The sequence below is a fragment of the Ictidomys tridecemlineatus genome, chromosome 4 (genome assembly GCF_052094955.1).
Source record: "Ictidomys tridecemlineatus isolate mIctTri1 chromosome 4, mIctTri1.hap1, whole genome shotgun sequence".
Taxonomy (NCBI): Eukaryota; Metazoa; Chordata; class Mammalia; order Rodentia; family Sciuridae; genus Ictidomys; species Ictidomys tridecemlineatus.
In genome coordinates, this window is record NC_135480.1 from 180671182 (window position 1) to 180687315 (window position 16134).

Here is a 16134-nt window from a genome sequence, read left to right on the forward strand (position 1 = left end):
GGAAGGTAACAGAACCTGGCAAGGAATGGTAGAAGTGTAAGATGTTATGAGAAGTCTTATAGGTGTGACAGAGCCCTTTCTCAGGATGTCTTTTAATATTTTCAATCGAAGATGTTGGAGCTATAACTGGAAATTCCATCTAGAGATCACTGGTCTTGCCACATGCAGAGGTGATTTCAAGATTTGAAACATGGGAAATGCTAAAATGGATGTACCAGATCAGGTTATTTCCTCCCTATTTACACCTGCTTTAGACTGTGTCCACTAACAAATTATGTTATGGATGTCACTAAGAATAGTCCATTTGTCCAAAAAAAATGTTTATAGTTCTGCTTCTTCCTACCTCAGGATCTTTGCACTTTTCTCGCCCTTAACTTGTAAAACACTTTCCTTAGAAACAGTCATAATTCTCTCCTAAACCTCTTCTCTGCTCATATGTCACTCCCCAGACAGTCTCTCTTTGACCACTATGGTTATTATCTAATCCTCTTTCCTGCTTTATTTTTCTCTAATGTACTTGTCTTTACCTAAAAATAACATCCTCTATTTATTTGTGGCCACATTTTTTTTGTTTGTTTATTTGTTTTGTCTGTGTCCCCTGTTAGAAGGTGAGTTCTTTGAGAGCAGGGGCTTACATAATTTATTTACTGCTGTATTCTAAGGCTCACACTGAGTACCTAACTCAGGAATCTGGCCATTGCTGATTGGATTAAGGAAATGCATATGATTTGGGATGGAGTGGGACCCATCTGTGTGGGTTAAGCCAATCCGATGTCTGGAGAATTTAAACTAAAAATAAAATGTAGTCAGATGATTTGATTAGAATTGTGAAGTCATATAGAGATCAAGCTGTCCTGTCAAAAGAACCACGAAGTTACACACAGTAAGGCAGGGGGAGAAGTTAGTCCAGAGAGGAGGATGGAGGGATATGAAGTGAGAAAGTAAGAGAAAGCCAGTCAACAGGAGCCCCAGAAAAAGGGAAAAGAAATTAACTTTCAAATCACTTCCCAGTGGTGCAGACTAGCAATCCCTTACATGTTCTTGTTTCTTCCAGTTTCCTACAGATTTTCACACAAACTCCTGTCCCTTATTTTGAACTTCATGAGTGAGTTTTTCTTCCTTGCAAGTATAATTCTTTGACAGCTCTGTCCAGTAGAACTTTCTATGAAAACAGAAGTGTTCTTGGTCTGTGCTATCCTATACACTGTTCACTGCCCATATGTGCCCATGAAATACTTGAGAGATAGTCTGTACACTTTAGGAATGGACTTTTAAATTTTGTAGAATTTTCTAATTAATTTAAATTTAAACATACACATTTGAGTATTAATTGTCCTACTGGATAGCATAGCACTCTGGTTGTTATTAATAAGAGGTCAGAGATAAGAAGCATAATCAATAAAAGATAATGAAAGAGCAGGAAAAAGGAGGAGAAAATTCACGGAACCCAAATATGAAGGAGCTCCACAGCATAAGAAACAACAAGAATATTAAGAAGAGCAGTCTGGTAAAGTCTCATTAGTGGCAGTGCTATGTAACTTCTAATGAAAACAAAAAACCAAAAAAACAAAAAACCTGATCAAACAACAAGGGTTATGTAAATAAATCATTAAGTAACTCATTCAGAGGCAAACTATGCAGCCATTAAAATAATGGAAAATACTGATGACACAGAAGGATGATTATTATATATGGGTGAGTTAAAAAGAGAATTAATAAAATAGCATGACCTTAATTTTATAATTCAGACAAATATCTATAGATTTAGGGGCTCTGGATTTGTGGACAATTTCATTATTTAGCATTTTACTAAATTTCAGAATTACCCACAGGAATATATATATTTTTAAATCAGAAATAAATGATATGCTTAACACAATAAAATGGCTACATCTTTTCATGTTGCTTTAGAAACATAGTGATACAAAACATTTATTTAAAAAGTATCCTCAAGAGCCGGTGTGGTGGTGCACACCTGTAATATTAATGGCTCAGGAGGCTGAGGCAAGAGGATCATGAGTTCCAGGCAAGAGGATCACGAGTTCAAGGCAAGCCTTCACAACTTAGGGAGGCCCTGATCAAAATAAAAACATGAAAAGGGATGGGGATGTGGTTCAGTGGTTAAACGCTTCTGGGTTCAATCCATGGTACAACTAAATAAATAAATAACCTCTATGCAATTCTAAATTTATTAAAATCCTTCATGTTTTTCTCTCAATCCCTCTGGACACACACATTGAGATTTCTTACTTTGTGGCTTATAGCTGCAATTTATAAATATGCTGGCAGAAGAGGGTGGTTGTTGAAACTTTTTCTTAATGGAAGGCAGAAGTTCTTTTCTTTGGTGGATTAATCTAGACTTCCCACAGTCAAAATACCAGGAAAGGAGCTAGTAAGAGCTGCTTGGAATCCTTTCCAGTCCTGAGGTTGGATTCCTAGGATGCTTCAATTTAGAGCTGTATTTTGGAGACCACTAGATGGCGCTCTGTGCCTGTGACCAGGTGCACACTGGTTTCATTCAGGTGTGGACTTCTCATTCCTCTTTAGATACACATTGAAGCATTTGTGTGTGTAACCCAATGCACCAAGAGACTCAATACAACAACATCTCTCTCTTTGTGTATCTGTATATATACCTGCTTCTATTACATTTACAGTATAAAGAAGCAAATTATTTGTTTAATGGAATCCCCATTTTAGAATCTCTGATTGGGATACAACAAATAGCGTTCCATAACCAAAACTGATCATAATTCTTTTAAGTAAAGACATGGATGAGCATTTAGCTTTATTCATGAAAGTCAGTAGTTTTTAATTTTAATCTGGAATATGAACCCAACTTTTGATTGGCTTTGAGTTGAGGAGTTCAATACAAAAAACACCAACAGGTTGCTGCAGTTTGTGTAGCCATCAAAGTGCTTGGTGCTCTAATGTTCAGTAAGTTCAGCTATTGACCACCTCTAACTGAGAGGGCAGTAGTGGCAACCCATTTCTAAATCATTCCTCAGAATGCTACTGAAAGATGTAGGTTGAACTATTGTTTGGAGCTGTACAGATTCAGCCGCTTTCAGAATCATTAAAAAATACAAAGGCAGGCTGGAAATATACAGGAAAATCCCACCTTTTAATATAGAAATATCATAAGCTCAAAATTCCCACGCTTCAACTGCCTTGTCAAATCTGACTTTTCAGAATTTTAAAAAATGGGCTTTCTTTTACTTTCTTCTCCTTTTCTTTGATGCCAATGCATAATTAGAATGTCAATAGGGCTTTCCTTAATTGAGAGAATAAAATGCATGAAAATGTTACTCACAGTTATCTGTGGACATGCATGAGTAGTGGCACATATGCAGTACTTTTGTAATCAGAAAAGCAATTGCATTTTAAAAAGTCCCTCCAGGTTGTGTGCACCAAATGGTTTAGATATAGTCAGCATCTAATAAAACACAAAGAGTTTGCTTCGTAGATGCCTATTTCTACAAGCCTTAGTACATGGCAGGGGTACTAAGTATCCCTTAGTTATTGAGATTATAGTAAGTCACAGTCAGTTACATTAATACAGATAAAGCCTTTGGAAAAAAAGGGAAAATTTTGAACTTTTACTCCGTGTCAAGTTAGACTCTGCCCTTTTTAACAAAAGCCTAAAACATCAGTTGGGTCATGATTACTAGGGAGTGAAATCACTGTATTTTAGAAGACAGGAACTCAACCTTAACATCTCTTCAGTTTTTTTCCTCCAGCTATAAAATGTATAAAATGAAACAGAACCTGCTTCCCAGTCTCAGACAGGACGGGTGCTAAGTAGGGTTTCAAAACAGCAGATTTCTCCATTTTCTCAGACTTGGTTTGCTGAGGCAGGATGTCCTAAGCTTCATTATTATATTGTATACATACTAAAAATGCATGTATAAGCTCCCTGAATAATCAGCTAGAATACTTGACTTCATATTCCGATTAGTTTCTTATTCATTCTGCTGTATTGACATGAGTAATCATCATCATGATCATCATCAGAACCCGCTGTGCACTATGTTGCACACACGATGTGGTCCTCACCATAAACTCAGGAGAGATTCACATTTTGATTCAAGAAATTGAAAAATGGAGGTATTGGGCAAGTTTCATAAGGTCCAATGTCTAAGGAGTTGTAGAGCTATGATTCGAACATAGCTCTGTGCTTCTAGTCTCTTAACTCCTTTTCGTTATTGTCTAAATTTCCTCATTTGCATTACAAAAATGAAAATATTTGTCCTGCACACCTCACAAACCATATCTGAGGTTAAAATGATAAATTAGGTGAAAAAGGACTTTGATAAATTTAAACATGCTGTGCAAAATATTTTTTCTGGAATTTGTTTTCATGTTAAAGTATTGAAAGGATAGATATGGAAGTATGAAGGTAACATCTTTTTATCTTATTTTAAATTGTATAGGATTATATATATATATATACACATATATGCATACATATAGATAAATATATGTATGTAGTTTTAGAAAATTAGAAGCTTAGAGAAGACAAAATGTGGATTTTTACCATCAAATTATTACTTGGTTTTTATATTAACATTTCTGTTACCATTTTTACTGAAACAAGGGAGCATTTTTACATTTTTTTTGTAATTTTTTCTACTTATGCCAATATATTTATTTTAAATGTCTGTATAGTATTCCATATCATGATTCAACTAATTAAATTCCCATGGTTGAACATGTAATATTTAACATGTTTTTAAAAAGCAAACTTTGATCCTTTTATCCAGGATGGGTCTATTCAGTTCTTTGGTTGTAGACTGACAACATGCTAAATCCAGAAAAAGCTACTGGTCTAAAAAGGACTTTTGAGGACTTCTCACTTCCATCAGTGCATAAGCTCTTTCAACTTCTTTATATGTTGCTTATACATTGTCATCTACCTTACAGGGCTGTGAGGAGGATAATACTGAGTACTTGTGAAGAACTCTCGAAAAGCACAAATGCTACAAAAATACACACGACTAAAATGTTTCTTAAATCTATGTTTCAAATGAATAATGATGAGGAATAACTCAGCATGACTAAGAATCATCCTGCTTAAAAGTTCATCATTTGAACCCTTGAAGGGGCATGTGCATTGCTACACAAGTCCCAGCTAAACAGAGACCAGCCTTCCGGTGTTAGGGCTCCCTCCTGCTGACATATCACCCAGGTCAGGGATCAACCTGCTCCATCAATGCAAGAGATCAAACACAGCTGACAGTCTCTCCTGAAAGTGCATGAGTCCTACACATTTTCAAAAAAGGAAAAGATCTGAGAATATGGCTGAGGCATCAGGTTAAAGGAAGGGGAGAAAATTGACTATTCTTAGCTTGCTTTTCCCCCACTGTTCTTTTCTTCCATCATCCCATAAAGGATCAGAGAAAGATCAGAGAACAACCGAGTAGTGGCTTTCAGATTTCCATGAGTTTGTTTCTCCTGCATTCATTCAAAAACAATGCGGCAGATGCTAGAGATGTTCTTTCTTCTTGTTTAGTTTTATAGATTAAGAATCACAATTCTAGTGCTGTGCTCTTCTCTATCTGTGGCAGTTGGGACAGTAGGCAGGAGAAAAGATAATGAGATTTCTCATCTCTACATTCAGTGGTGTCATCAAATTGAACAATGCTTTGCTATGAGAGCCCCATGTAGTTGCCCAGGGCAAAGGTACTTATTATCTGTCTGTGATGAAATAAAGAGCTTATGCCAATGTAAGTCAATACACTGCTTTTTTTCTTCAAGAAAGGCTAGTCATGAAAAAAAAAATGTTGGATGAGTCAGCCAAGTAGTGTGTATAGTGGTATTGTCAATGGGATGGAAGTGGGTGGGATAAACTCTTATGTTAGTAGTCTCATGAATGATAAATTTGCATGTAGAAAAAACTTGTGACCTATATGAAGGATCAAGCTTTCTCAAAAACACTGGGCTTCTTGCCATAGCTTCTATAATAGTTCTCAAGTTTCCGGAAGCTGTATTGGATATAACAGGTAAGAACTGTCACTGATACAGAAAGAGTACTATGGCCTGTCTCCTTTTTCTAGGCAAGTGTACAACCTATTTAAGGAACCTAGTTTTTTTTATCCCCCTAAAAATATTTACTATATTTCTTTTTAAGAGAAAAAAAAATACAAGGGATAGGTAAGGAGCAAGGTGGAGGATGGAGATGTTATATCTCATTTTGATAACTAATAGAGAATTAGTGAAGAATTAGGATTTAATGATTCTTATCAAATTATATTCATTATATTCATCATTTTTCCACTAGTTATTTGACTAATACTATCAATTGATCCAAAATACTCTCATTTTCTAATTTGATTCATAAAACACTTCTCTCAGATTGATAAGGAACATTCATTTGACTGATAAGAATAGATTCTCCAAGAGAAAGTCACATGTCCAAGTTTACATGGCCAAGTAAGAAAGAGGCAGAAGTAGATTGGAAATCTTTTGACATTATTTCATATACTTTCCATTACATTGTGCTCTTTTAACCAATGCGATTGGAATTTAAGAGTGTTCATGAAATAAAAACTTAATGGTACCAAATTCATTATGTCCTTTGCATCACCAGAAGATAAAACACTAAGGATTGGACGTTCAAATTGGCATTCAGATAGCTCAACAGATTCAATCATAAATTAACTCCATGATACAATAATCAGGAAAGAGCAAGAACAAATATACATTATTTATGGGTTAAATGATACTCCTGTGGTAAACACAAAGAAATGTGGGTTAGACAGACTGCTTGCCCAGTAAATGGTGTCTGCTAGTTTCTTTCTTCCACTCTACTTTTCTGGAAAAATAAAGAAATAATATGAATAAACCACTAAATTAAAAAAATTCCAAATTAATCCCAGGTCTCTGCTCTTTAAGAGGAACCTAGAAAAGATCACTACTGAGAAAAGTTTTTTTCATCACTTGACATTTAATTTGAAATGATTTATCTTCAAGTGAGCAACAATTAGGTGCTACAATCAGCCATCCATCAAGAATTGTAGAAAAATACTTTCCCCAGAGGAGAGTGAGCCGAGCTTTTTGTAGAGCAACTCAAGAAAAAACAACACAGTTGAGAATAGACGTTTTAAAAACAACTGTCTTTTACTGGAACCCTGACGAAGCACCTAAGTTATGTAGTGGTATCATTCTTCTGTCTACTGTACCTTGCAAAAGTTATGCTGTGCTAGTCAAATTCTAATAAATGGGTGTCAGTATTTAACTTTGTGTTGTCGAAGAAAAATGGACTATCTATAACACTTGCATGGAAATAAACATATTAATTAGCATGTATGGTTCATAAGACAGGCAAACTGTGGTTGATATATTCAATAAAAGTTAAAAATACTCATGTAGTCATTTTTGAATTGTGCAGGGTTTGAATCTATGCCAATTATATTACTTCATTAACTCTGCCTAATGAAACCAATATGGAATTAACATGAGATATATATTTTGGAAAAAAAAAGTGTGCATCTGTCACTGTATCTGCAGGTAAATTTTATGGATTTAACTTGGAAGAAACTACTTAAAACCCCTAGAAGAAAACTTAGTATGGGAAGGGAAGAGAAAGAAAAAATAACTGTTGGAACTTAATATAACTTAAATATAAATGAAACTGGGCTCATATGTAGTATCAGTTACTTGAAGGTCACAGGAATAGAATTTATAACTAAGAAGTGATCATTTTAATAATAAGGGCTAGCCTCAAGTGGGAATTTGAGTGTGCTAGGTAAGTCAGAAATTTTTGGATGGAAATGAACTTTGACCCCCTACTTTGTGGAATGTTTTGTTAAGCTTTTATTATGTGCTGACAATATGCATGTGTTTTCCAAAAGTGGATGGTTAACTAACTTACATTTAATGGGTTTTTCCCCTGCCTGAAAAAAAGTACGTCCCTTCTAAGCTGATGATTGACCCTATGTATTTATGCTTTGAACAAACAGCATATTGAAATAAGCAGTAAGGATTTCTCAGGAATTGGATCACCTTACTGGTATCTCTTTTTGTTCAAGAGTTGTGGCAGGATGTTACCAAGTCACTATTTGTTAATTAAAAACCTTCCAATGAAGGGAAGCAGTAAAAAAAGGAAGGGAGAGAAAACAGCTGTTGCTACTCCTACTCTAAAAGCAACTTTGATTTGCTTGAATATAAGGGAAACAATCTTATTTTAGTTGGTTGTACGGTTAACTCCACTTTCTTTTAGAATAGTTTATTCAGGCACTGGTACAATCAACAAATTAGGTCACTGGGCAGTAGACTTCAAGGACAGTGACTAAATTAAGTCAATTTTATTTAATGTGAAAAATGACTTTGACATCCTTTAATATTTATAAGTTAAAAAAAATCAGTGTAATAGAGAAAGGTCCACTTTTCAGGAGAAGCAAGGGAAAGATCAGTTATTAATTTTGCTGAGAGCAGAGTATGGTCATATCCTAAAATGACATATTACAGTAACTTGACATTAAGCAGGATATTTTTAATATAGAATATTACAGAATGACATGATATACTAAAAGTGAGACAAGTTAGATACATTTGAATTTAAAATCCAAAGGGAGATGAAAGAAAATGTTGTCAGTTGAACAAACTAGATCTCATTAATACAATAATCCCTCCCTCTCAAAATGTGTACCATGAAAGTGACAGTGGCAACCATGATTTAAAATGCATTTCTGAAATGCAATTCAGAAGTAAATGTGCTTGGCAGAGTATTTATTTTATAGCCAGCTTGTAAGGGTTGTCCCTAAAGGTCTTTATATCCACCAGTGATCTCACAGCTCTGAAGTTTACTGATTCTGGATGCTGTCTCATGGTTTTCCTCCTCTCCTTGGTGTAATGTGCTGTATACCGCACACATCGATCATGCAACACAGGCAATTTCCCTTCTAACTAAGGGACGCTCATTTTGGGAGAAAATTCTTGCTCTTTAAGACTCTTGCCAAACAATCTGCAAATGGAAGGGAGTCTGGAGACTGTGACCACTATTGGCAACTTCTGAAGAATTAGGTAATAAAGAAGTAATGATGAGAAGCAAGCAATGCTGACTCCTGCATTTCATTAGATCTGATACTGTATGTATATTAATAATGCTGCACCCTATGGATGCAATTTCATGTTTATAACCCTTTGGCCATTGGCAGTGTTGTGCACCTGTGTTTTCTGTGTCTTCCCTTCTGCTGCCTACAGTCATTCAGATTCTGGTGACAGAAATATTTTAGATAAAAGTTAATTAGCCTGCACTCTGCAGATCAAATCTCTAGCTCATCATGAAATGGGAATCTTCTGGGCAATTGCTGAAAGTAGTTTGTACTTGCCTTTTCAAAGATTAAAAATGGAAGATTCATTTTTCTAGAAAAAGAAATCTTTAGTACTCCCTTGATATTTTATACATAGATTCCATCAAACTTTTCACTTGTATATTGCCCTTACTCATTTTAGCTTTTATGTCTGCATATATATCAAAAGTGGAAGAAGAGAGATTAGAAATGATTTTTTTTTCAGCTAAAGGGACAGAATTGAAAATGATGTAGAATAAGAAATCTTCCAGGGCCTGGACTCTTACTAGTACACTGAGCAATATTCATCCAGACTCTGAACTTTCCTTGGTTTCTCAATCTTTAAAATAGGGCCAATGTCAGTTATCTATTTGCTTAATAAATATTTTGTGAAGGCTAATACATCTTGACATTGTCATAAGAGCAATATATAAAATGTAGAACACTTCTTCAGCTAAATGGACCCTAACCTCTCTTTAATATCCACTTCTTCATATTATTGGTAAACACTTAGGTTCATATTTTTTTTTCTCTGAAGACATACTTAGCACTTTAACCCATAGGAAACTAAATAATTAGATCCTTGTTCCTTTATTTTTGGAGAATGATAGCAGAAATGGGCTGAGCACAGCAATTGCATACTAGCCTCTGAGTCCACATCACATAGAAGTAAGGTGGGACAAAGAAGCAATCCCCAAGTGACTTTCTACATGCATTTTTACACTATCAGATACTATGTCTAAAGCTTTCTAATACCCAAGACTATTAACCACTCTTATTTGCCTATGCTGCTGTGCTACTTGGAGATATTCTATTTACTCAAAACAATTCAGAGGGATGTGCTTTCTTACACCATCGCCCAAGGCTCAGACACGCCTCCTGAAGAAGTCATAAAGAGCAGATGCTGTTTTTTCTGCCACATGCTCTCAGAATTCCTCTTGGGAGGGTTAAAATTGTAGCAGTCAGGGATCCCCACCCCCACTCTTCCCTCAAGTCTTCAGAATCTCTGTCGCTTTCCACGGTCCTGAAACTTGACTTTTACTTCCGTTGGGCATTCACTGGATTTCTCCCAGCTAATCAAAACTATCCCCCGCCCCCGCGTATTCTCCCCACTTCCTTCCATCCACCACCCGCGCCTCGCCTTTCATTTCCATGTGCGCTTAAAATGTTTCATTCAACTTCTACCGACGTCCTTCTATCTACCATCTATGGGCATGGTCTAATCCTTAAACAATATCAAAGTTATAAAGCCCCAAGTCCCTCCAGACTCCCCCCATCCCTTTCCTCCCCCTCCCCCTCACTCTGGTCCCGACTCCAGCAGCGCACAGCTCCACTCCAAGCTCCAGACTCCTCTCACCTGACTCTCCCGTGGAAACTCGTGGCGGACGATGCTGATCACTGGAATGTGCAGGACGGAGCTGACCAAGTCGAGCTCCATCATCTCGCCCTGGCTCTGGGGAAAGGCCAGCAGCGCTGATACCCCTTGCACCACCACAGTGTGGCACACGCTCTGCAGAAAGGAGAAAGGGTCACTGCTCCATGGCGAGCTAGGGGAGGAGAAGGGCAAAAGCGGCAGATCGCCCAGGCCCGCCTCGATGGCCATCACTACTTCCAAAGACAGGTTGTAGGGCAGCAGACCTTCCACGCGGTTCAGGTTGTCCACGGCGAACAGGAGGGCGTCCCGCGGCCACAGGGTCTCGGCCCCGGCGCCCTCCCCTGGCTTTCGGGCGCTCGGCGGTCCCCGGCCATGCAAAGTGCTCCCCAACCAGCGTGCGCCCTGCGAGGGCGCCGGCGGCCGCCAAGTCCCTGGCTCTGGCTCATCCCTCTGGGCACCTGCCCTGTTGCCGTCCAGAGTGCGGCTAGTTAGGCGTGGGGCTGTGGTCCAGGGCTGCAAGTGAACGGCGCCCACCCTCACCGCGTGCCCGATGCGCTTGAGGATCTGGCAGGGCTGCGGGTGCGAGGAGGAGCCGGGTACCCCGGCCAGCACCAGCGCGCAGGGCGGCGGCAGCAGCAGACAGACCCTGCTTAGCAGCCACCACAAACTCAGTCTCCTCATTACTGAGACCCGCAGGGAGAAAGCGCGCCCCCTCCTGCGCCCGGCTCGCCCCTCTGCAGCCGCCGCCTAAGGTCTCCGCCTCCGGGTCCCGAGCGCAGCTTCACTGGACGCGGTGAAGCTGTCCCAGGGGCTAGAGCGGTCTCTGGGCCATCCAAGTTGGAGTCTAGCGCGTATTTCAGCAGTCTCAGATCCTACTCCCGGGTTCCTCTGTCTTGCATCCTCTGCCCGCCGGGTCCGTCCGCCGAGCGGGGCAGGCGGGCGGGCCAGCGCCTGTCACCCGCGGCTTGGGCGCCGGTTCCCTGACCGCCCCATCTGCAGGGCGCCTAGGGCACTGCGTCCGGCCCGGCGAGACGGCTGGGCTGAGAAGCAGTCGGAGTTCCGAGGGAGCAGAGGTGAGAGAAGAGCAATGCTCTCACTTGGTTTCTTTTCCTTTTCCGCCCAGGCAAGACTCACTTATTTCCTAAGGTCGCGTTGGAGAGGGCGTTCACACCCGGGATGCGGGGAAGCAGCCAAATCCGCCCTGCTCCACTATCGGCCACCCTCCCGCAGATCCCCTAGCGCTGGCTTCATTTTCCTCCTTGCCCAGCTACTTCCTCTCTTCCTTTCTTCCGTTTTCTTTCCTCCCAGTCGCCAACGCCGCTTGCTTCCTCGGAGGAGCGACACGACTGGCCAGCAAAGGGTGGTTCTGCTCGGAGCGCCAAAGTTCTCCCCGCCTCAGCCGGCGCCTCCCTGTTGCTGAGCCCTGGCGCCAGTCTGTCGCTTGGCTGCGCTAAACGCCCACTGATGGTGAGATTCCCGGGTGGCACATCCCGCGCCCCTGGAAAAGTCTTCTTCCCTCAAAACCTGGGAGTCTGTAGTTTGGAAATTCCCTGAGACCCTAAGGCCGAGAGGGGACAAGGACCCCAAGTTGCCTAAAATTCTGAATTCAGAGTTGCGCCTGGGAGATCTGAAGTCCTGTGCTTCACTGAGACAGATTCAAAGAGGCTGTGATTTTAAGGAGCTTCCCTTTGATGAGCCGCTATAAAGGTTTTTCTAGTTAAGGGTATTAAACCAAGAATTATTTACACATTTAATCTCCCCAGCTTCTTGCTCTCTGGCATGTGGACCTCTGTATTTTTTAAGGAGCCTTGTGTTTTTAGGTTGTCAGGATTAAAACGAAATGAATTCAAGGCAATTATTTATTCAAGAAATTGAGGTGATTAAAGATACATTTAGTTTTAAACACAGTCAACAGTAGTTCCTAGTATAGGCCAAGAATTCCCAGGTATGGTTTCCAGTAATTTTTTAAATTTTTTAATTTTTTTCATTTGTTTGTCAATACAGTGAGGTCAATGGGCATATGATCCATCTTCTCCATGATCTGAATAATCAGGCAGTTCCAGCAGAGGAAAGGGTTAAGGGCAGGCCTATGGTTTCCACTCTTACACCGGATTAATTTTATATCGCAGCATCATTTACAAAGGAGGGTGGGAGAGATATCCATGGGGCAGTAGGCACTGAGGATCAGCAATTCTGAATCCAATACCACTTCAAGAGAACCATGACCTTGGCAATTTATTTCACCTGACCTTGCCCTGCTGTTTGGTTCTGCTAAATTGTTATGCAAATGTAGCTAGCTTTTAGCTCTGAAGAGTTGTTTTGATTCATGAGCTAAAGTTTCCATCATGCTTTAATCCTTAGGATGAAGACACTCAAATAAAAATCCCAAGAAGACTGGCAAACTGAATGCTGCTTCCCTCAGCACAAAATGATTTTTCAAGACAAAGGTGCTAGAGAAACAAATCAAATCAAACCAACCAACCAACCAAACAAAAAAAATCTCCCATAAAGGGTTCCAGGGTGGCTCCAGCAAAATAATTCAGGATAAGAGAGAGTGGTAGCAGTTCAAGGCAGAGAGGTGGCAGACAGCATAAGCCAATAAAGAACTTGGGTTTCTCCTCTGAATGGGGTGAAGGGGAATGGCAGCAGGGGACTGAGCAGAAGACTATAGGACAGAAGCTTTATTAGAGCTGTTCTGTTGGTAGTAGATGGAAGGTAGGCACAAATAGAAACAACCAGATTTGAGGCTATTGCAATAATGCACTTGAGAGATAACATTACTGTCAAATCACAACAAGTTATAAGATTAATGTGATCTCTCCCATTCAAAACTTAGGGAACCCAGGCTGGGGTTGTAGCTCAGAGGTAGAGCGCTCACCTAGTCCTTGTGAGGTACTGGGTTCAATCTTCAGCACCACATAAAAAGAAAAAAATAATCAAGGTATTATGTCCACTTAAAACTAAAAAATAGATATTTAAAAAATAGGGAACTGAATGTGAGAAAAGTTATTTGTCCAAATTTGTCACACAGTGAGTGGCTTCAAAATTCTGAGTTCATTTCAGCTGCACTGTTGGTAGAAAGAATCAGGCAAATTTCAAAACTGGCTCACCCAGGGAACAAGAAGAAGCTCTGCTTATTATCTGATTCAAAAAGAGAACTACTGATCTAAGGACCCATGTTGGAAAGTCAAACAAACAAAAACAAATCCAAATGCTCATAATTTACAATGTGCTTTTATGCACATCTCTGCTCTCTGATACCAGCAATGGTTGGACCAAGAGTTAGGATCTTGGGGAGGTAGCCCACAAAGGCTAAGGGAAGGATGCTGTGGGGACTTGGAATTTAAATTCCCTTCTCAGCACTATTTCCCCATGGGGGGTGACATTTCCCTCTTAGGTTGGAGCTTCCTCCTTTGTATCATGGTTGCAGTGACAGCTCTTGACAATTGTCTAACAGATATAGCCCTGTGAGGACTCCTGGCGACTTTTTCAAGTTTCATGGAAATGGGAGGCTTCTTGCCACATATTTATAATGGTTTGAAAACCTATCATTTTTCCCTCTCTGCCCTAACAAAATTCAAATTGAACATATACCTAGCTTTTTATTTTTTTTCCTTTTTGTAAATGGCAATAATACTAAGTGGCATGTCCCCAATTATGGGTCAATGTTTATACAATAGTAACTGCTTAGGATTTTATCAATATTCAGATGGAGAAAATGCTCACCCCTAAGCTAATGTGTAGTTGTGCCCTCTCCCACATCAGCTAATCAGCTTTTTTTGTGTGTGTGTGTTTGCTCCCACAGTCTTTCTGGATAACAACAGACATACATATTATACCAAATAGAGCTTATAAAGATCTAGGGTTGCAGAATTTTAGGAGGAAAGGAGTCTAGAAAAAAGCAGTTATTTAGAAAAGCAGACCCCGAGGACTCATTTTTCAGCAGCTGAATTTTTTTATCCCCCCAATTAAAAAAAATAAACTTATAATGATTTGATACTTTACGACTCTGTTCTAATTTTGACAACAATTATCCCCTTTTAAAATATGCAAGTATTTCATCATTGTGGGAACATCAGTCCATAACACACTAGTATAAATTAGTTTGCTATGATTGTTGCAAAGTTAATATCTTTTTGGGAATTTTGATGGCAGATAAAAAAGATTTAAAGAGTTCATTTTGCATTATAAAGGAATTTGTGGATATGGGAGACTTTAAGGAAGGCTTACAGATGATATGTAAGAATTATAAAATGATCATTATTCTAGAACTTTCATCTCGAGTGACTTTTACGTGTTGGGAACATTGCATGCATGATTCAAGTGGGAAATCATTGGAGGAATTTTGGGCAGACTGAGGGAATCTAAATAGGAGAAAAGGAGCATTAAAAACTAAGGCAATGGAGTGAAAAAAGAAAAGCAAAAATTCAGTCTATCTCATCTGATTCAAAATATCACCTTGGTTTTGAGTGTGCTGAAAAACATCTTCCCTTTTGCACATGACACCTATACCCAGGAAGCCATTGCTGGCTCAGGCTGTCATCTGTCTATAAATTAGGAACTGCCAATTGTTTCCCTTTCCACTGTGAGAAAGAACACTGCAGGGTCCTCATTCCAGTCGTCCTGGGGGAGTGAGTTATCAGGTGTGACAAGTGTGTGGCATCTCCAACAGCTACCAGGAGTATTCTCTGAGGGTTTGGATTTCCTAATCCCTTTTCTAAACTCCTTACAGGGAACTCAGATAGTCTAACATGGCAGCCTCTCTCAGGCTCTCTCCCCTTTGTGCAAATAATCATTGCAATTTAGTGTTTATCCAAATGACTTATGGAATAAATCTTGGCCCATCACAAGCTGCAATATTTCTAAAGGACTTTCTCATGCCCAGTTTGTTGCACTAGTTTTGTAGCTAAAGCCAAGAGGATTTGGGAATTTTCTCAAAGCCGCTTGCCTTTGTGGATCTCATGGCTAGCATCTGTAAAATCATTTTATTTAAGAAAAAAAAATTTTTTTTCCATTCCTTTAGAGGGAGAGTATATGTAGGGAAGACTTTCAGAAAATGTTCAAAAATGATGAAATATTCAATATTTTAGAGATTTATCCTAAGTGAATTCCATATGCCAGGCACTTTGCATACATGATCTCCCAATTTCACAAATGGATTGTTATCCTTATTTTATAGATGATGAGCCAAGGGTTGGTGAGACTGTGTCATTTGCTAAGAACTGGGATGCAACCCCAGACTTGGTCCTTCTTCTCCTAAGTCCATGTTCTTTTCCTCTCCCCTTTCTGCATTATGGCCTGAGTCACTGTAAAGCCATTTACTGTCTACTGGCAGGGGTAAACATAACCACACATTTATTTGATTATGTAGTACTTAATCAGAGTATATAAATGAAAACTCCCAAAATTTCCACATGTGAGATTTTAGGAAATGGTTTTGTTGCTATTTAATACTCTACATAAATA

At 39.4% G+C, this 16134-nt stretch overlaps 1 protein-coding gene and 1 long non-coding RNA gene across 3 annotated transcripts in view; one reads left to right on the forward strand and one right to left on the reverse strand.

The window, feature by feature from the left end:
- Positions 1-11594, reverse strand: part of Grin3a (glutamate ionotropic receptor NMDA type subunit 3A) — a 163678-nt gene extending 152084 nt beyond the window's left edge. For both annotated transcript variants that reach the window (XM_005326338.4, XM_040286111.2), the window contains exon 1: positions 10651-11594. In XM_005326338.4, the coding sequence (XP_005326395.2) occupies positions 10651-11349 (699 nt within the window). In that variant the 5' untranslated portion in view covers positions 11350-11594. The remainder of the gene's footprint in view (positions 1-10650) is intronic.
- Positions 11595-11659: 65 nt separating this feature from the next.
- On the forward strand, positions 11660-14628 carry LOC144377319 (uncharacterized). The gene is made up of 3 exons (XR_013438202.1): positions 11660-11741; positions 11977-12135; positions 13030-14628. It is a non-coding gene; the product is annotated as an uncharacterized LOC144377319 (long non-coding RNA).
- The last annotated feature ends 1506 nt before the right edge of the window (positions 14629-16134 follow it).